The sequence below is a fragment of the Choloepus didactylus genome, chromosome 1 (genome assembly GCF_015220235.1).
Source record: "Choloepus didactylus isolate mChoDid1 chromosome 1, mChoDid1.pri, whole genome shotgun sequence".
Lineage (NCBI taxonomy): Eukaryota > Metazoa > Chordata > Mammalia > Pilosa > Megalonychidae > Choloepus > Choloepus didactylus.
In genome coordinates, this window is record NC_051307.1 from 77,971,630 (window position 1) to 77,993,806 (window position 22,177).

The 22,177-nt window shown below is 37.0% G+C and overlaps 1 protein-coding gene across 1 annotated transcript in view; it reads right to left on the reverse strand.

The window, feature by feature from the left end:
* Positions 1-13,338: 13,338 nt before the first annotated feature.
* ATG3 (autophagy related 3) overlaps positions 13,339-22,177 on the reverse strand; it is a 40,081-nt gene continuing 31,242 nt past the window's right edge. Inside the window, 6 exon segments of the mRNA XM_037835468.1 lie at positions 13,339-13,606; positions 15,858-15,926; positions 19,264-19,376; positions 19,378-19,392; positions 20,185-20,340; positions 20,594-20,628. Of these exon segments, the coding sequence (XP_037691396.1) occupies positions 13,525-13,606; positions 15,858-15,926; positions 19,264-19,376; positions 19,378-19,392; positions 20,185-20,340; positions 20,594-20,628 (470 nt within the window). The 3' untranslated portion in view covers positions 13,339-13,524.

Consider the following 22,177-nt stretch of genomic DNA (forward strand, 5'->3'; position numbering starts at 1 on the left):
GTTGAAGTCTCCCACAATTATTGTGGAAACATCAATTGCTTCCTTTAGTTTTGCCAGTGTTCCTCTCATGTATTTTGTGGCACCTTGATTGGGTGCATAGACATTTATGATTGTTATTTCTTCTTGCTGAATTGCCCCTTTTATTAGTATGTAGTAGCCTTCTTTGTCTCTCAAAACATCCCTGCATTTAAAGTCTATTTTATCTGAGATTAATATTGCTACACCTGCTTTCTTTTGGCTGTAGCTTGCATGATATATTTTTTTCCATCCTTTCACTTTCAATTTCTTTGTGTCCCTGTGTCTAAGATGAGTCTCTTGTATGCAACATATTGATGGTTCATATTTTTTGATCCATTCTGCGAATCTATATCTTTTAATTGGGGAGTTTAATCCATTTACATTCAATGTTATCACCGTGAAGGCATTTCTTGAATCAGCCATCTTATCCTTTGGTTTATGTTTGTCATATATATTTTTCCCCTCTCTCTATTAATATCCTTTATTGTACCCATACCAAATCTCTTTAGTACTGAACCTTTCTCCAGGTCTCTCTGTCCTTTCTTTGTTTCTCTGTCTGTAGGGCTCCCTTTAGTATCTCCAATAGGGCAGGTCTCTTGTTAGCAAATTCTCTCGCTGGAAATTTTTCTCACTCAGAATTTTAAATATATCATGCCACTGCCTTCTTGCCTCCATAGTGGCTGCTGAATAGTCAGTACTTAGTCTTATGATGTTTCCTTTGTATGTGGTGAATTGCTTTTCTCTTGCTGCTTTCAGAACTTGCTCCTTTTCTTCCGTGTTTGACAGTGTGATCAGAATATGTCTCAGAGTGGGTTTATTTGGATTTATTCTATTTGGAGTTCACTGAGCATTTATGATTTGTGTATTAATGTTGTTTAGAAGATTTGGGAAGTTTTCCCCAACAATTTCTTTGAATACTCTTCCTAGACCTTTACCCTTTTCTTCCCCTTCTGGAACACAAAGGAGTCTTATATTAGGACGTTTTATATTATCTTTCATATCCCTGAGGTCCATTTCGATTTTTTCAATTTTTTTTCCCCATTCTTTCTTTTATGCTTTCATTTTCCATTCTGTCATCTTCCAGGTAACTGATTCGTTGTTCAACTTCCTCTAGTCTTGTACTATGAGTGTCCAGAATCTTTTTAATTTGGTCAACAGTTTCTTTAATTTCCATAAGATCATCTATTTTTTTATTTAGTCTTGCAATGTCTTCTTTATGCTCTTCTAAGGTCTTCTTGATATCCTTTGTATTCTGTACTGTGGTCTCATTGTTCATCTTTAGTTCTTTGAGTAGCTGCTCCAGGTGCTGTGTCTCTTCTGATCTTTTGATTTGGGTGCTTGGGCTTGGGTTATCCATATCGTCTGGTTTTTTCATATGCTTTAAAATTTTCTGTTGTTTTTGGCCTCGTGGCATTTGCTGAACTTGATAGGGTTCTTTTAGGATGTGTAGACCAATTGAAGTCCTTATCTCTAATTTATCAGATCTACAACTTCGTGGAGTACACTTTCTCTAACTAACCAGCAGGTGGCATCCACGAGCCACCTGTTCTCCACAAGCCAGTTTTCCCCTGCTCTGCCTTTGTGGTGAGTGGGGGAGTGAGTCTTGCGGGGTCCAATTGGTGTACCAAGCTTGCGTGTGTAGTTGGTGTTGCCCGCCCTGTATATGGGGTGTGTTTCTGGGCAGTCAGGGAGGGGGGGGGTGGCTCTAACAATCAAATCTCCCTGGTGATCCTGGAGTTTTATAGCTGCTGCAATAGTCTAATCCTTCAGTTCAGTCCTGCCACAGTTTGTCTCTGCCACTGACCCACAAGTCCTTGGTATTGGTGTATGGCTCCTGAGACTTGCAAGTGGGCCCCTCTTCCAGGCTGTGCACCCCCTGGTCCTCTGTTGAGGGATGACTGTGCTGTCACAGGTGAGTGCCATCCCCCCAGGGCGGTTCTGGGCTGCTGGGCTGTGTAGGGAGGCTCCCAGTCTGCTGAAATGATGGCTGAATGGGGCTTTGTTAATTCACACTGCTCCACCTTCCCAACTCTGGGACAATCAGCTGAGGTTGCAGGGAAGGCTAATGTCCACACCCAGTTTTGTGGAGTGTGCCTGTTATTTGAAGCACTTCCATCACACTGGGTTGTGTGGGGCAGCTCTGGGCTATGGGGCTGGCGATGGGCAGGAGTGTTTCCTGTCCACCAGGATGATGGCTGTGAGCGGACACCCCCCTTTCCTTGGGAAGTTGTGGTGTTTAGTGAATTTTCTCAGCCCCTGGATTATTGCCTTTTGTCTCAGAGCTCTCTTAGTTCTGCTCTTGTCTTGACCTGCCCAAATTGCAAGTCTTTGAAGCTTTCTGTTTTGGGCTTCTTAGAGTAATTGTTTTACAAAAAGAAAAAAGGATTAAAAAAAAAAAAAAACGGGCCCTTCTCAGAGATCTAATGGGTTATTGAAATGCTAAGAGACAAAGCAATTAGGGCCATTAAGGAAAGTTCCACAGGGCAGAGAGATCAGCTTTTCTTCGGGATTTGCATATGCGCCTGAGGGCCTGAGCTCTGCCCTTCCCCTTTCTATGTTCACTAGAACTCCAAAAATCCTCCGCTTTTATTTTGGAGTTTTTCGTGCTGTTTTTTTCTATATCTGTCTCCTCTCTGCTGGGCTGGCTGCTCTCAGATTCTCTGGTGTCTGGTCTCAGTCTATCTATGGTTGGAGTTTGGATCAGTAGAATGAGTTTCCGATAAGGGCTGCCACTGCAGTTCTCCCTTCTGCTTCCCGGAGCTGACAGCCCCTCCTCCCATGGGACTTAGCCTGGCAGGGAGGGGCGCGGGTCCCCTGGCCACAAAAACTTACAGATTTCGCTGATCTCAGCAGTTCGACATTTTCATGAGTGTTGTATGAAGTATGCCCATAGTCAGATTGCTCTGTGGTGTCCAGTCCACGCAGTTCCTGGCTTTCTACCTACTTTCCTGGAGGAGTAACTAAAACATACAGCTCACCAGTCCGCCATCTTGCCCCCTATCTCTCTCTCTTCCTTTAGTGTCTTTAACTGATTGGATTAAATCCAGCTGTTTGAATTCTCTCATTGCAGAAGATACGCCCTTCACTGATGTAATCAGTCATAGTTGCAGTCAATTGGCTGATGATTTAATAAACCAGGCTTCTGCTTTATTATCCAGCTACAAAAGCCCTTGCAGTAATGGTTAGGACTATGCTTGCTTCACCAGACACCTGGACACCATCCCTTGACCTAGTTGTCACATAAACCTAACCATCACAGAACCCATATAAGAACCGAGGTTGCAGAGCAAACAATTAGTCCAAAATCTCTGTTTCTGGAAGAGGAGATGTGATACATGCTTATTGGGGGTAGACCCAACCAGTAATCAGAGTTCAACTAAAATAGCTGACAACATGGTGAAAAGAGAGTACAGAATGGCAAAATAGTGTGAACCCTCTAGAACCTAAGATTTGGAGGAGTCCACATCCTCTTTCAGGCTCTTATTCCATGAACTCCACCTGGCACTCACAGATGAGACTGGAAAAAGCCTTATGAATTATCCACTGTGATGTAGACCTGAGGGAGGGAACAGCAACCATGCAGGAGGGGCAGAAACACCACCAGAATCTTTTCCCTCTATGTTAATGGGGGCAGGGAGTTAACATTGCTCATTTAGGTCATTGGTGAAGATTCAGCGCAGTTGGGAGAAACATAACAGGGGGTGTAAAACCCTACTTTTGGGGAAGGAGCAGGATTATGTGTGTACCAAACTGCAGTTAGGGGAAGAACAGAGAAAACTGAGGAGATCACCCCTTGATACCCAGGGTCAGGATATATGCCTCAGTGGTCTTAGTCAAAATAATAAAAACCTCAGCCACCACCATCAGCACCTCCCAGTGCCAACTTAAAAAGCTTCAAATAGCAAGTAACAGTGGAATGCTGCTGGGAGGACAAGAGAGGTAGAAGAAGATGGAACAAGACCCTCTCTGAGGTGTAGCACAACAGGAAGACTTAAAGCTCAGAAATAAACCAACATTGCTCTGTAAACCACCACCCCTGTCCCAAACTAGACACAAGCTGTATCTTCAGGAATTTGAAGCTTGTGATGAACTCAGGGTTATCATGGCAACAACAAATCACAAACTCAGCCCAATTCCTATCTAGATTAATGCAAACCCCCATGCTGATGACCTAGCAAAAGGAAAGGTGTACCCATTTCCAGGCAAAAGAATCATTTGCTCTAGTCTCTTCTGTCCTATACAGCATGTCCAACTTTCAACAATAAAAAATGATAAAGCAAACAAAAACACAAGAAAAACAGCACAATCCCAAGAGACAGAGAAATCATCAGAACCTTACTTACATATGACACAGACCTCAGAAATCTGACAGAAATTTTAAAATGACTATGATTAGTATGTTAAAGGATCTAATAAAACATGAATAATATGCATATAAAGATGGGTAATTGCAGCAGAGAGATGAAAAATATAAGAAATAATCAAATGGAAATACTAGAAATGAAATACACTACAACAGAAATGCCTTTGACAAGCTCATCATTAGAAATGACATATAGAAAGAAACAGTGAGTTGGAAGATAGAGGAGAAACCATTCAAACTGAAATGCAAAGTGGTAAGAAACAAAAAGCAAAACAAACAAAAACAGAGTGGCACATTCAAGAGCTGTGGGAAGATATCAAGCATTCTAACATACACGCAATCGGAATCCCAGAGAAGAGAAAGAGAATGGGGCAGTAGAAATATTTGAAAAAATGGCTGCAATACTAATAATTATACCTAAGAGTCACCCCCAGAGAATTTCTTTTGTTGCTCAGGTGTGGCCTTCTTCTCTCAGCCAACTCTGCAAATAAACACACTACCCTCCACCCTACATGGGACATGACTCCCAGGAGTGTTAAGTCTCCCTGACAATGAGGGACAGGATTCCCAGGGATGAGCCTAGCCCTAGCATTGCGGGATTGAGAATGCCATCTTGACCAAAAGGGGGAAAAGAAATGAAACAAAATAAAGTTTCAGTGGCTGAGCAAGCTCAACTACAGTCGAGGTCAATTTGGAGGTTATTCTTACGTACTGTGTAGGCATTCCTTTTTAGTTTCTAGTGTATCAGAATAGCTAAAAGGAAATACCTGAATCTGTTCAACAGTAATCCAGTAGACTTTTTTCTTGATGATAACTGTATAACCATACAGCTTTTATCACGTGTACCAGTTTGGATATATTATGCCCCCCAAATGCCATGTTCTTTGAGGCAATCATGTGGGGGCAGACATATTAGTGTTGATTAGGTTGGACCTATTGATTGTTTCCATGGAGATGTGATTCAATCAACTGTGGGCAAGACCTTTGACTGAATAATTTCCATGGAGGTGTTACGCCACCCATCCAGAGAGAGTCTGAATTAAATCACTGGAGTCATAGAAAAAGCTGACAAACAGAAGGAACTCAGAGCAGCTGTGAGTGACATTTTGGAGAGCAACTGAGAGTGACATCTTGAAGAGCAGCTGCAGCTAAGAGGGGACAAAACACCCCAAGAGCAACATTTTGGAGAATGCCATTTTGAAACGACATCTGGGAGCAAGCAGATGCCAGCCACATGCCTTCTGAGCTAACAGACATTTTCCGGACACCAGTGGCCATCCTTCAGTGATGTTACCCAATTGGTGATGCCTTACCTCGGACACTTTATGGCCTTCAGACTGTAACTTTGTAAACAAATAAATCCCTTTTATAAAAGCCAATCCATTTCTGGTGTTTTGCAAAATGGCAGCATTAGCAAACCGGAACATCATACATCATGGACTGATAGTGAAAACCTGGTAACTGACACTCCCTTTAGTGTATGGGCAGATGAGTAACAAAATAATGACTATACATATGGGGGAATAAGGGGTATGCTATGGTTTGGGTGTTCTTTTTTTTCTGTATGATTTCTTTATTTTGGGGTAATGAAAATGTTCTAAAACTGATTGTGGTGATGAATGGACAACTATGTGATGATACTATGAGTCACTAATTGTATAATGTGGATGGATTATATGGTGTATGAGTCTATCTCAATAAAGTTGCATTAAAAAAAATGGCTATGGGAGAAAGAAGATGGTGGCATAGAAAGGAGTGGAAGTTAGCTGGCTCCCCTGGAACAACTAATAAACAACCAGGAACAACTAATAAATAATCTGGAATAACGGCTGGGGGACAAATGTGACTGTCGACACATCATACACCAACCTGGCAGAGATCGCAGAATAAAATCTGTAAGCAAACACTGTGGACCCGCACCAAGAGCTCCTCCCCCATGGCAACCCGAACTGCAAAGCTTCACTGTGATAGAGAGCAGCACTATCTAAACAAGTGAATATACCTCAGTCCAGCTCCAACTGCGGTTTCGATTAACAAACATGGACTGCTCAATACAAGCTACAAATACCCAACAAGCAGACAGAGGCTTTTAGTGATGACTGACCTTAAAGAGCTGGTGGACTTCTCTGTGCCAGGAGGGGGAGCCCAGAGGACTGGGTGCTATCTCTGGGCAGCAGGCAAAGCTGGGGAGACTGTGAACTGGCCCTAAAGGGGGGCTTTCTGTCTCTTTTACTCTCTCTCAACCCAGGCGGCTCAGTGGAGAAAGCCGCAGCCATTTTCAGTTCGCAGCTCTCTGACCCAGACAAGGGTGGAGATGGCAGAGTCAGAGAGACAAAGAGCCTATTTAAATGCAAATGAAAGCTCCCTAGGGGGTCTATCTTCCCTAAGAGTAAAGAGGTGGTGCCCAGCTTTACTACCCACCTTCCATTCAGAACCAGACTCCAGAGCCTGGGGGAAAACAGCCAAAACAGAAACTAAAGACTAAGGGGGCCACACCTCCTTACACCAGTCAGGAGCTACAGGCTGACAGGCGCCATCTGCTGGGCAGGTTAGGAAAAGTACAGCGGCTTGAGGCCTCACAGTGTGTGGAAATCTTCTAAGACACACACTCAGGGAGACTCAATACTGAATATTGCCCCCCCCCCCCAACGAGATCTGAGCCCGTTCTGGTCCGGGAATACCTGATTGGGGCAAGCAAGGAAACCAGATGCCTAGACAACAGAAAACTACAATGTACACTAAGAAAAAGAAAGCTATGATGTTGTCTCTTTATTCCACTTTAGTTTAATGCTAACTTTCCTTTTGTTACTTCCTAGCTGTCATGTTTGTTTGTTTTTTTTCCTTCTCTTTTGTCTCTCTACCTTCTTTGACTCTTCCTCCTTTGTGGAAGAAATGGAGATGTCCTTATATAGATAGTGGTGAGGGTGAATACGTAAATACGTGACTTTACAGGGAACCAATGATTGTTTACTTAGGATGGAATGTATGGAGTGTGAACAAAACCATCTTAAAAAAAAATGGGTTGATGAAGAAATCTTGAGGGCACTATATCAAGTGAAATAGGTCAGACACATAAGGACAAATACTGCAGGGTCTCACTGATATGAACTAATTATGTTAATTCACAGACATGAAATATAAGTTATAGATATAGAACGAGGCCAAAGAATGAGGGGCAGTTGCTTATCATGAGCAGAATGTTCAACTAGATTGAATTTAAGTGTTTGAAAATGGACAGAGGTGATGGTAGCACTCTGTGAGAAGAACAGTGCTGAACGGTATGTGAATGTGGTGGAAAGGGTAAGCTCAGAGTCACATATGTCACCAGAAGGCAAGTTAGAGGTTAAAAGATGGAAATGTATAAAACAGTGAATCCTGTGGTGGGCAATGTCCATGATTAACTGTACAAATATCAGAAATCTCTTTTATGAACTAGAACAAATGTATGACACTATAACTAGAAGTTAGTAACAGAGAGGCATGGAGGGAGAAAAGTATACCTATTGCAAACTATATACTACAGTTAGTAGTATTTTAACATTCTTTCATCAACAGAAACAAATGTACTACACAAATACTATGAGTCAATAATGGAGGGGGATGGTTAGGGGTATGGGAGGATTTAAGTTTCCTTTTTTTTTTTAATTTCTTTTCTGGAGTAATGAAAACATTCTAAAAATTCAAAAAAAATTAATTGTGATGATGGATGCACAGCTGTATGATGGTACCATGGGCAAATGATTGTACACTTTGGATCTTTGGATAATTGTACAGAATGTGAACAATCTCAACAAAAATTTAAAAAAATGAGAAAACAAGAAAAAAAATAATGGCTGAGAATTTTCAAAAATTAGTCACAGAACACCTATCTAAAAAGCTTAGAGAAACCAAGAGGACTCCCAAAAAATAAATAATCAAATAAGAACAAGAAGAAAGTACTTAACATACCATATGCAAATTGCTGAAGACAAAAGACAAGATAAAATCTTGGAGGTAATCAGAGAGAAAAGAAATACTACACATTGAAGAAGAAAAATAAGAATTACAGCAGATATCTGTTCAGAAACCATGTGAGGCAGAAGTGGTATCTTAAAAGAGTTTTTCAAAAATGAAGGAGAAATAAACTTGTTTATAGCATACATTAAAGTAGAGGGTATGGCAAAAAGAGATGAGAAGGAAGAATCTGGAATATATGTTGTATTTACATTATATTTGGAACAGTGTAATATTAATGTAAAGCAGACTGATCAATAAATGTATATTATAAAGCCTAAGATGACCACTAAATTAATTTTTAAGAGGTACAAATAATAGATCAAATGAATAATAAAAAATGCTCAATTAATACAAGAAAAGGAGGAAAAAATAAACAAAGAACATACGAAACTAAATAGAGAACAGGTAGCAAAATATTTTAATCCAACCATATTAATAATTGTGTTAAACGTGAAAAACCGAGATTGTCTGAATAAAAAACTAAGACCCATCTCTGCTACGCACAAGAAACACATTTTATATAAAAAGGCATGGATTGCTTAAAAGTAAAAGAATGGAGAAAGATACACCAAGAAAACACTAAGTAAGGAAAAAAAGAAAACTGACATTGTTATATTGATATTTCAAAAAAAAACCAATTGTAGAAAAAGAAATATTACCACGGATAGAGGAATATTACATTATGATAAACGATCATTCTCCAAGAAGACATAGCAATACTAAATGTGTATGCTAACAACTGAGCTTCAAAATTGGGCAAAAACTGAAGGAACTGAAACGAGAAATAGACAAATGCACAATTATAGTTGGAGACTTCAAAACTCCCCTCAGTAACTGACAAAACAAGTAGTCTAAAAATTAATAAAGACACAGAAGACATAAGCAACACTATCAACTAAGTAAACCTAAATAACATTTATAGAACACTCCACCCAGGAAGAGCAGAATGTACTTTCGTATCAAGTGTACAAGGAACATGCACCAGGATAGCGCATATTCTATGCCATAAAACAAACCTTGGTAAATTAAAAAAAAAAAAAATAGAAATCATACAAGTATGTTCTCAGAAAATCATGAAAATAAACTGAAAATGAGCAACAGAAAGATATCTGGAAAATCCTTGAATATTTGAAATTAAAAGTATCAACAACACAAAATAAAACCATACACACTTCCAAATGGACTATGGTTCAAAGAAGTCTAAAAGGGAAATTTAAAAATATTTTGAACTGAATGTAAATGAAAACACAATGTATCAACATTTGAGGGATGCAGTTAAAAGTAGTGTTAAATACCTACATTAGAAGGTTTCAAATCAGTAATGTAAGCTTCTACCTTAAGAAACTACAAAAAAGAAAAAACTAAACCAAAGCAAGCAAAAGGAAGGAAATATTAAAAATTAGAGCAGAAATCAATGAAATTGAAGTCAGAAAAAGAAAAATAAATGAAATTTAAACCTGGTTCTTCAAAAAGAGCAGTGAAAATGATAAACCTTGTCCAGCCAAACTAGCAAAAAAAAGAAAGGGGGCTAGGGAGGACACAAATAACCAGCATCAGGAATGAAAACGAGGACATCACTATGGACTTCCAAAACATTAAAATGAGGGAATACTACGAACAATTCTACACCCATAAACCATATGATTTAGATTAAATGAAACAAATCTTTCAAAAACACAAATTACCAAAACTCACTTGAGAAATAATCCTATATATAATAAAGAAATTGAATTTGTATCAACATTTGAGGGATGCGGTTAAAAGCAGTGTTAAATACCTACATTAGAAGGTCTTTCCCCACATATCACGAGGTTAGCATTACTGTAAAACAAAATTAGGCAAAGACATTAGAAGAAAATCACAGGCCAATATCCTTCATGAGCACCGACACAATGAATTCAGCAATACATAAAAATGATAAATCAGCATGACCAAATAAAGTTCATTCAAAAAGGCAAGGCTGCCTCAATAATCAGTGTAATTCAACATGTTAATAGACTAAATAAGAAAAATGGTGTGATCATTTCAATAGATGCAGAAAAGTTATTCAACAAAGTTTAACATTCATTTAGGCTAAAACTCTTAACAAACTAGGAATAAAACGAAGCTTCCTTAACCTAATAAAGGGCATCTACAAAAAGCTAAAGTTAACATCGTACTTAAAGGTGAGAAACTAAACACTTTCTCTCAAAAATAAGGAACAAGACAAAGATGTCTGTTCTCATCCCTCCTACTCAACACTGAGTGTAAGTCCTAGCCAGGGAAATGAGGCGTGAAAAATACAAGGTATATAGATTGAAAAGAAATTAGTATAACTGTCTCTATTTGCAGATGATATGATTGTCCATGTAGAAAATCCAAAAAATATACAATGTGAACTACCAGTATTAAAAATGAGTTTAGCAAGGTCATAGGATACAAGGTTGGCATATGAAAGTCAATTCTATTCCTGTATATCATCAATGAACAACTGGAATTTGAAATAAAAAAATAAATACTATTTATAATAGCACATACAAAAAAAACTGTGTACTTAGGTACTTAGATATAACTCTAACAAAATCTGTGCAGGATGAAAGAAATCAAAGATAATCTAATAATGGAGAGATACTGTGTTCATAGATTTGAAGATGATAATTAAGATGTGAATTCTCCCTTATTTGATCTATAGACTCAAAGCACTTCCAATCAAAATCCCAGAAAGGTTTTTTTGCAGATACAGTTAAGCTGATTCTAAAATTTTATGGAAAGGCAAAGGAATCAGAATAGTCAACACAATTTGTAAAAGAACAAAGTTGGAGGACCTACAATACCCAGTGTCAGGGCTTACAACAGTAATCAAGATAGTGTGATATTGGTAAAATAATAAACACACCATTAGAACACCACAGTCATAACTGTTACAGGCAAGATCAAGATCTGTTGGTGAATGCTAAAATTATTGGATGAAACTTTAAGGAGAAACTGATTATTTGCATAACCTCAAAGCATCTTCCCCCAAATTTACTAATTATTGTTGTGGTTTAACATATCATAAATACTTTGATATTCCTTTCTCCAGGAAGCAAAGCTTAATTCCCCTCCTCTTGAGGCCACACTTACTCATTTCTAACAATGGAGTTTCTAAGAGAAACTTAGCAGAGGCCACCTGATGCAATGCAAATAGAAGGGCACATCACCTCTGTGGTTTTCAACCCCAAAATTCATAACCTCGGTATAATTGTGAGAAAATCATTGGACAAATCCCAAATTGAGGGACATTTTACAGAATCCTGACCATAACCTTTCAAAAGTCATGAAAAGACATAGAAAGACAGAGGAAGTATCACGGATTGGAGAAGACCAAGAAGACATGATGACTAAATGCAATGCAGGATACGTGAATGAATTCTGGAACAGAAAAAAACAGTGGAGAAACTTGGGAAATGTGAATAAAATCTGTAGTTAATAGTGTCATATCAATGTAAATTTATTAGTTTTGATAAATGTACCATGGTTATGTAAGATATTAACATTAGAGGAAGTTGGGCAAAGGGTATACAGAACACTGGTATCATGTATCTCTTTTGCAAACCTAAAATTATTTCAAAATAAAAAGGTTAAAAATAAAAAATTAACATCATTGGCTACTATTTATGTATATGAATCAGATGTTTTAATATACTAAAATATAAAATAGATTCTAAGGGTTATAAAACTGTCATCCACAACCTGAATTTCAATATTAAGTTAGAACCCCATAGTTATCAATGGGAACTGTAAATCTGAACTTCAAACTTCATAAAAACTTTTGTTTTATATAGTAGTAATTCATATAGATTCTATTTCTATAAAAGGTCTGAAACTAGAAAGGCTGACCAACAAAAACATCTATGCCACCTAGTGGTGATAGTGATAAACATGACTGCTGACTGGAAAAAAAAGAATTGAGGGTGCCTGTACTTTTGCAATATAAAATTCAAATGAGAGAAAAATGTTGACAATGTGATAAGACCTAATGCTGAAGTTCACTTAGATTAAAGGTATTCAAAATAATAACTTTCTAATAAAATGAGTGTGGAAGATTAAGTTGAATTAAGAAAGCAGAGTAGCTTGTTGACTACACAGGCAAGCAAGATATCTGAAGTATATTACAGGATGATGCCCATGCTTATTATCTCCATATTACACCATATTAAATAACCACCTTATCTCCACCCAGTCATTATCTTCATTATGGAGATTTCCTTGCAATTCAAGAATTGGGCTACAATTGGAGAAGGAAGGGAGGACATAAGGGAGCTTTGAAGGGAAGATTATTCTTGAATGAAGGAAAAAGGAAAACTAAGGATCACTTAGTAAGAATAGCCACTCCATTATGTGAGAATGGAAAGAACTGGGACTGGGCAATGTATGGCTAAGGAGAGAGGGTAAAACACAAGAGGAGTCGAAAGGTCTGGGTTCTACTCCTTGGTCCTTAGCATGTGTCCCACAGTAGAACACCTAGCCTTTCTGAACTCCTTCGCCCAGATCTATAAATACAGGTGAGACACCAAGTTCTAATATTCTGTTATACTATGGAGTCGAGTTAGTCTATCAGGCAGTCATAATAAAAGAACTATTTTCGAATCCATAAAAAATAATTTTGGTGGTATCACTTAATAAAATAATAAGCAAACAATATAAGTAACACTACTTAGCATACTTCCTGGCACACAGCAAGTGCTTTATAAATATCAGCAGATAGGAGACTTGGGGAGGGGTAAGAGAGGGAAATGAAGGGGAACAAAAAAGAAGAGAAAGAAAGGAAAACAGTCTAGCATACAGTCTGTACTGGTTCAGACACTATTACACATTTAATACTTCCTCATAAATTTGAACCAAAAATACTCTTCATCATTCTATATAAGATCACTTCACATAAAAAGTTGTTACTTACGGAAAACCCTATTATGATCTTTTGATAAGAAGCAAGAAAACAGTCTTTTTATACTCATTTTTATTAAACAAATAAGGCTGGTAGTGGAACATCATTTTATTTAATGCATAAACATATAAGTCCCTTTATTAGACATATTGTACATATTGGTGAATATGGTCAATGGTCACATCCATAGGTTAATTTTTTAAAAATTAGAACCAATAATTAGGATTCTATGCTCTCTTCATTACATTGTGAAGTGTCTTGTGTAGTCATATTCTATTGTTGGAATAACAGCTTGTACAAATTTCAAGAAAATTAGAAGATACCTAAAGGTTTTAGCTAAGGAAAATAAGATACTTAAATAGCTCTAAATTTTAAGGCAACATTGTAATTATCCACTTTATCAAGCAATAATTTCTCAAAACAATATATGATAAAATTCTTAAATCAAATATATGAACAAAATTCACTCATGCAAGTTTGCATCTCTTTGACACAATGCTTTCTATGACTTTGAGACTGCCAGATCACTCATTTCCATTTAATATTTGAACTTGAAAGTTCCTAATAAATAAGAGTTCATATAGTTCCAATCATTTTAATGTAAAAGTAAGAACAAGGTTGACGATGTTTAAGTGAGTGTAAAATGGTCCTTTTATTGCTTATAACATTGCTAGAGTATTATGTAGAAAATATGTCAGGATGAAGAGAATAAAAGCACTGAAGCAGAGGAGAAAAACTTCAGAGGAAACCCTCTATAATCAACTGATTTTAGGGCGGGATATATATTTGCCAAGGAATCTGCTCTACTGGACCGTCTTTAATAAAATTCGGAAATTTTTTCTGTTCTATTGCTCTTGGAAACATTAAGTGCTTACTTAATATTTATTGGGGGAAACCAAGGATTCTAGAGAGCCCTCAATTTGCCATCTAGCCTCCAACACAGAGATGAATGCTCAAACTATGCATAATTTATGCACCGTGCTTAAGTTATCTGTAGATCCAAAGCAGTGGGGAATCAGACACAAACCTTCAGTCTCTATCTTGAATGGCAAGAACTACTAAGTCCAATTGCAACCTACCACTAAACTAATTCAAGGTACATGGCATCTAAATCATTGACTTTGACTGATTTTGATGAATCAATACTATGGCAACATGTATTTAAGGATTCAGCAGTTTACTTAGAGATTAACTTTAATTTACTCCTCTTGTCAACCCTAGAGAATTGAGTAGAACTATAGTGTGCCAGTTTGAATGTATTATGTCCCCCCAAAACACCATTATCTTTGATGTAATCTTGTGTGGGCAGATGTATCAGTGTTTATTAGATTGTAATTCTTTGAATGTTTCTGTGGAGATGAATCCCACCCAACTGTGGGTGATGACTCTGGATAATTTCCATGGACGTTACCTCACCCATTCAGGGTGGGTCTAAATTAAATCACTGGAGCCATATAAATGAGCTGACAAACTGAAGAAACTCAGTGCAGCTGAGAGTGACATTTTGAAGAGGACCTACAGCCAAGAGGGACCCTTTAAAGAATGCACAGGAGCTGAGAGAGGAACTGCAGTTTACAGACACATTTTGGAGACGGCCTTTGAAAGCAGACTTTTGCTCCAGAGAAGCAAAGAGAGGAAAAATGCCCCAAGAGCAACTAACAGTGACATTTTTGAGGAACTGCAGCCTAAAGAGGAACGTCCTGGGAGAAAGCCATTTTAAAACCAGAACTCTGGAGCAGACGTTAGCCATGTGCCTTCCCATCTAACAGAGGTTTTCCGGACACCATTGGCCATCCTCCAGTGAAGGTACCCAAATGTTGATGACTTACCTTGGATACTTTATGGCCTTAAGACTTTAACTCTGTAACCAAATAAACCCCCTTTTATAAAAGCCAATCCATTTCTGGTGTTTTGCATTCCGGTAGCATTAGCAAACTAGAACATATAGTAAGATTCAATAACGGGAAAATAAAAATACTCTATTTCAAGAATATCTGAAATAAGCTTCATGTACTTTACTTTTTAATTAACCTGTTGTTAAGTTTAATTCTTTGCTTCAACAAGACCTCAGACTGACACATCCTAACTTTACTTTTACCTAATGAGAAAATCTATTTTGGGGAATATACTTAAGGAAAAGATGCTCATGTGTTATCCTCTAAATTAGAAGACTACTCATGTTTCATCAATAAATTAAGCTCATTGAGTTTCTTTTCCATCAAGAGAAATGGTTTTATATTCACTCATTCTTAACTGTTGCCTCTTCAACAATGAAAGTATTTAGCAAGCAGTTGCCTGTAAGTACATTATTAATCTGAGTCTCTGTAACAAGGCAGAGCTAACTAGCATGCATGGGGACATGTGCTAATCAACTGAACAAGGCACAACTATCACAATATAATGTTTTCTGAATAAACTAAAGACTTTCACCAGGATTTCCAGATCTGAGGAGCCAAAACAAGTTATAGTTATTGTGTCATTAAGGTTACACAAGATTTCTCAAAAAGGAAAAAAAAAAAAACAATCAATCCTAGGGGACAATTTTCTACCAATTACACACATAGGTAAGGATACATATGAACACCAAGTTCTCCCCCTCCTTCTGCAACAGTCTCAATGATTTTCTTCATCACCTCAGCATGCCTAAAAGCAGAAGAACAAATTGTATTAGAATAGATCAATTAAATCAAAATAGGAAAACCAAGTTTTCATTTGTGAAGAAATCTGCCTTATAACTGTTGCTGAGTTAATTTTTAACATATAATAGTTATATTGTAAAATATTCTCCTCCTCTACTCCCCAACAAATCAGACAGCTGAGCCAAGCAGTTATTTTATTGGGGGAGGAGGGTTAATTTTTAAAGCTGTGGCAGTCACAACGGACCCAATGGTTTTAGTCAGCTTTTCTATGGGTAGGAGGGTGGAGGCAGAAAAGCAGAGAAAGGGAAGTCATGATGGAATGAATGCTGACACACAAAAAAGAATCAGACTAGGTAAATTTTAAAAAGCCACATGGTTAACAGCTGATCAAAGAAGAAAAGAGATACCTATAATCCTGGGAGTTTGCTTAAAAATTTAACAGCAAATAAGCCAAAACTTAGAGGGTAAAAGGGAAACTAATCAGAGTCAAATATATATTATTCCTTTGCCCTATTAGGTATTAAATTAAAATTTATCTAATTCTATTTAGAAATAATTTTTTCCTTATATAAAGAAAGGAATTATCTGAAATTCTTTTCCTAAGCACAAATCATTTCATGGTCAACTGGTGTCTCTTCTTTGATACATTAAAGAGTGATACTGAAGTAAGTGCTTGGGCATATAAACTAAGAAAAAGCAAGGAACATACAAAAGAAACAAACTATCTTTTATATATATGCTGCTTAAATAATGGCACCCAAACTTGTATGCATATAACCTTCATGACAGAGGCAGTCAACTTAGTGGATGAGGATCTGAAAGCATAATTTGAGGCAGCCCATGGAAAGGCTGAAAATATTACTGAAGAGTCATTTTGTAGAATCCCAGTTCTTTTGTCATATTTATATCACATTCCCGAGTATAGTAATGTTTATTTTATTAAACTGGTTAACATTAATTACTACTCTTTTCCCAGACTCTGAGTACATTATACCTCAAAAATAGACATGACTCAATTTGATAAGAACAGTAATAAAATTGCAAACTTTTAACAGGAATCAACAGAATAATTCTCAAATACAAAACCTTTATATTATATTACAGAATTCAAAATTAAAAGTAATGACTTCTGAATTATTCTTCAGTTAGCAATACGAACTGGGTTGGCTTTCTAGAAAGTAAAGTTTTGGAACAAAGAGTTTGCAGAAAGTGAGAGGAAAACATTAAAGAATATTGTTTTAACTAAAAAGGGGGGGGGGGAGCTAAATGTTTCATCTAATTGGTCAACAGAATACCAGAGTTTTATCTGGAAAATATTGCTACCAGTATGTTAGAAGTATTTTTCAATGCTTTTTGAAAGCTACCTATAAGAAATAACTAAGCCCTCAAAATGGAATGTAACATCATTTTTTAAAAAAGAAAGTTCAGAACAAATCATGCATACATATAGGTTCTGCTGCACTTGGCCCTCCAATAACACATTAGTAAAAAGAAAATCTCTACTGTAATATGCAATTGCAATTCCAACCAAAGCCAAAGTTAATGTATGCACAGAACTGCACAACGAATCTAAACTTTGTGAATTTAGGAAAACTGTGAAAGAACAGTTTTAAGTTATATGCTAATTTGACTGAAGTAGCGTCTCCAACAAGGCTAGATGCCTGGTCCCTTATTCAACTCAGATGCCCCTGTTTCATTCCTGCTTTTCTTCTCCCTTGCTTCTTAGGTCAGGAGTAGAGTTTGGCTGGTTTACACAGAGAATTTAATTTGAGAAATACTTCTTTTGAGGATTGAGAATGTTCAGGTGGAAAGTAATGATTCCTTAAAAAAAAAAAGTGGTTAGTAAAGGAGAAGAGATTGCTCATCCATTAGTTGGTGTTTGTGTATAAAAAGATCCTGGCAGTGACATGGCAGTTACTAGCTGGACTCAGAGCTCTGAGTTTGACAACCTGTGGGCCTTTGCCTGAGGAAAGTGAGTAGCTGTTTGTCATGTCAGGAAGAGCATATGGAACAGTGAGGTGCTCGGACCATGGTGTGTTAGGGCACAATCAGCACCTTTACTGACCAGGCATAAGTGCTGAAGAGAGGAAACATAATAAAACCACAAATTAGACTGAAAGAGCCTGTGACTAAAATTAACAGAAGAAAAAAAAAATGGCAAATGTATATGTTTTTAAAATTTAATACCAATCTGATTTAGCAGGGAGAATTTATATTAAATCTAGGAATCTTGTTAATACATTAACTTGAACTTTTTAAGTGATTTCCATGATTAGAACTATATTTTCTTAAAGCCTCAAAGATATTTCACATCCTGTATCATTGCTCCTTTCATTTACCTTCAACTATAACATAAAGAACCCTTGGGACTAGGATGCCCTAAACAGGTAGCTAATGCCTGGGTTAAAATTCACTTACCACAGAGAACTTAGCTTTATAAAATTCAAGGATGTAAAGTTTAGACTACATATATATGGACAACAGACTCCTGTGTTCTTAGGTTAAACTATCCATTAAATCTTCAAGTCTGCTCCACAGTTCCCAGAGATAATCACAGAATTTTATAAGGACAGCTCTGAGGGCTGAGGACTAGGAAAAACTAAATTGGTAGAAGAACAGCAAAAGTGGACATAGCTAACGGCTGTAAGAGCGGCCTCCATGGCAATTTTTTTGCAACCTCATGTCAGAAGTTAAGGAACAGAAATAGAGCAGAAGTGAGCCAATAAAAAGGTCTTATTCTCTGTTTCTATACCCTTCTTCCTGTACCCTCCTTCAACAAAGAACTAGACCATCTCTGACAGAATTGGTCTATGAAGACTAATTTTAGAAGAGATACCAAATTATAAAATGCATTTGATTTGACAGAGCCTTATAAATGAAGAATAAAGAAGTACAGAAATTCTTCATACTATATCTCCCTTCACTAACCAATAAAGAGGAGATAAACAGATCACCTAGGAAAAGCACAGGGTCAATTTTATAGTTTACATTACAGAAAGATACACAAACACTAGAACAAACCATATCTGTTTTAGATTCATACATAATTCTGATTCTAAAACAGGATCTTCTATACTATTTTTGGAGCTAAAAACAGGAGTATATATAATTATAAAGATATATTCCATAGTTTAACATACACACAGAACAAGCAGTATTCTTAATGTCATAAATTTAAAATAAGTTAGTGGGTTATTTTCCCCCATTTTCTTATACATTTAACTGAGTACAAGAACATTTCTATGGAAGACAAAAGGGATTTTTACCGACTTATTAAGCTAAATCCTTGAAGTAGACATCACACATCACACACACACACACACACACACACACACACACACCTGCATGGGTGAACTGAACACATAGGAGGTGGTGGGAGATGAGGGTGATTTTCAATGGTCACTGTTTTCTTCACATGATCTTGACTAATGTCTTCATACATGTGCTCAACTGTTTAAAGGCTGCCGTTGCTGAAACATAAAACATGGTTTTGAAATTACTGTTTAAAAACGATTAGCCTGAATCTCAATGTTTACAATGTATTTATCCCCCCACCCCACCCCAATCATTTACAATTTAGAATTCCAGACTATTTAAAATAGAATTAGCAGACAATTTTTGGTACAATTTATTGTACCAAGGAGGTATGGGGGTAAGGTCGGTACATCCAGGCCATGTGACATCAATCACCATCTATGCAGTAAGGATCCCACAAAAAGGCAAGTTCATGGCTGTCAAACATCTCATAACTTTCTAACTCATCTTGCAGGCCTATGTGTTTTATTTTCTTGTTTTTCCACTTCTAGTCATGAAAAGGACAGATTAAACAGGTTCACAGTATTTCAATTCCTTTAATTCAATTACATGGATGAATGAAAAAGGTTGTCCGTCTTAAGGAAAATAAAATGCATATGATACAACCACACTGTAAATGCCTATATAGCCAATGGATGTAATCCCAAACAAAATTTAATGCAATAAACCAAGTTCAATTTCCATCATATTTTGAAGGGATAAGTTCAGAGGCCAAAGAATAAATGTGTAACAGATTATTTCTGGTTCAATCTTACTATATTCGTTGTCACAGTGAATAATTCAATTTCTTCAAAATAAGAACCAAGTTCACTATTAATCGTAAAATTGGAAAACATGATTTCTACAACCTAAAAGATCACAAATACACCTCTGTACATAATGAAGAAGGAATTAAATCCAACAATTTAAAGTATGCACTTTAAAAAAAAAATTCCTTTTATTTTTACCTCATCATACCCAAACAACCATAGTCGTGGAGTTTGGTAATATTTATCATATGTGATGTAAAGGTCATAAGTCCTGGTTTGCAAAATAGCATCTTCACCTCCAGCATCAGTTTTAGCTTTACAAGCTTCTACAATTTTCCTTGTGTCTAGGGTAGCCTGGCACATAATAATGGAGAAAAATTTACAATCATTAAAATCAGTATTAATATGATATCCTAGAAAATCTATTTTTTCTATCCTGTATTTTGTTCTCTACCTCAAAGCAGATGTTCGTAACTAAACTCAAAGCTAAAATTTTGTTATTAACCAATGTAAACATAAATTTTTTAAAACATCAAAATATTAAGAACACTAACCCCCAAATTTAAGTTCATTCATTAAAATTAAAGAAAAAACTTAGTTTACAAACCTCATCTGTTTCCAGCAATCCACTCTCTTCATATTCTGTTATAAAAAGCAACAAAATTAATCAAATTCAAGATAAAGCCCTAAACCAAATTATAGTTTAGGAATCATTCAAAAGCTGGGTTTTGCTTTGGTTTTTAATTGAAGACACTGAATAGCATGAACCAATTCTATACTTCCAAAGCCAGCACACACTTTACATGACAAAAGTCATGGAAAGTTTCAGCATGCTTATGGCTTAGTCTATGCTACAATCTATTAATATTATGAAGTGGCATAATGATACTGTAGAGTCCTTGGTGACTCCACAGTGTATACAAGGTTATTTATATTATGGGATAAAACTTGCTTGTTATAAGTCACCACTGACCTCTCCATTCTGCTGGATCCAGCGGTAAATTCTCAGTCTTTATCTTAATTGATATCTCAACAATATCTGCCATGATTTATACCTCCTCCTTGGAACACTTTCTTTCCTTAGCTTTTAAGATATCATATTGTTCTAGTTTTCCTCCCATATCACTAGCTGTTCTTTCACTATCTCCTGTGCTGGTTCCACTTCATCTCCTATACATACATACATACATACATACATACATACATACATACATTTATTTAACACTGCAGCAACTAAGGGGCTTGGTTCTTGGACCTTGTCTCTTTATCCACACTTACTCTCCGATAATTTCATCCAGTTTCTATGGCTTCCAATACCATCTATATGTTAATGTCCAAATTTATTCCCTGACTGCAGATCTAGATACCTAATTGTTTACTTTATGTCTCCACTTGAATCACTAATGGGCACCACAAATGTCACAGGTCCAAAGCTGAGCTACTGATACCCCCTCTGAATCTGTTCAGTCCTGTAATTTTCCCCATCTCAGTTAACGGAATTTTCTAGATGCTCAGGTTAAAAATCTTGGAGTCACATTTGACTACTCTGACTCTCACATTCCACAGTCAATACAACTGCAAATCCCTTTGGCCCCAATCTCAAAAATATGTCCAGAATTCTATTCCTCATCACTTCCAATCTTACCACCCAACCTAAGCCACTGATATTTCATGCCTATATTATCAAGACAACCTTCTAACCATTCTCCCTTTCCCCATTCAGTCTATTCTCAATACTGCTATCAGAGTGAGTCAGTTGAAACGTTAAATCATATCATTTCTCTACTTAGGGAAAACCTTGCAATGACTTCTCATCTCATGCTGGGTTGAAGCTAGGGCCTTACATGATCTTGCCCCTAGTTACCCCTCTGACCCCACCCTTTACTACTCTCCCCTCACTCCACTAGACATAGGAGCCTCCTTACAGTATTTTATATAAACCACACATGCTTTCACCTCAGGGTCTTTGGATTCGTCTCCCAGATATCCAAATAGCTTGTTCACTCACTTCTTTCAAGGCTTTACACAAATGGTATTGGCAAGATGGCGGACTGGTGAGCTGTATGTTTTAGTTACTCCTCCAGGAAAGTAGGTAGAAAGCCAGGAACTGCGTGGTCTGGACACCACAGAGCAATCTGACCTTGGGCATACTTCATACAACACTCATGAAAACGTCGAACTGCTGAGATCA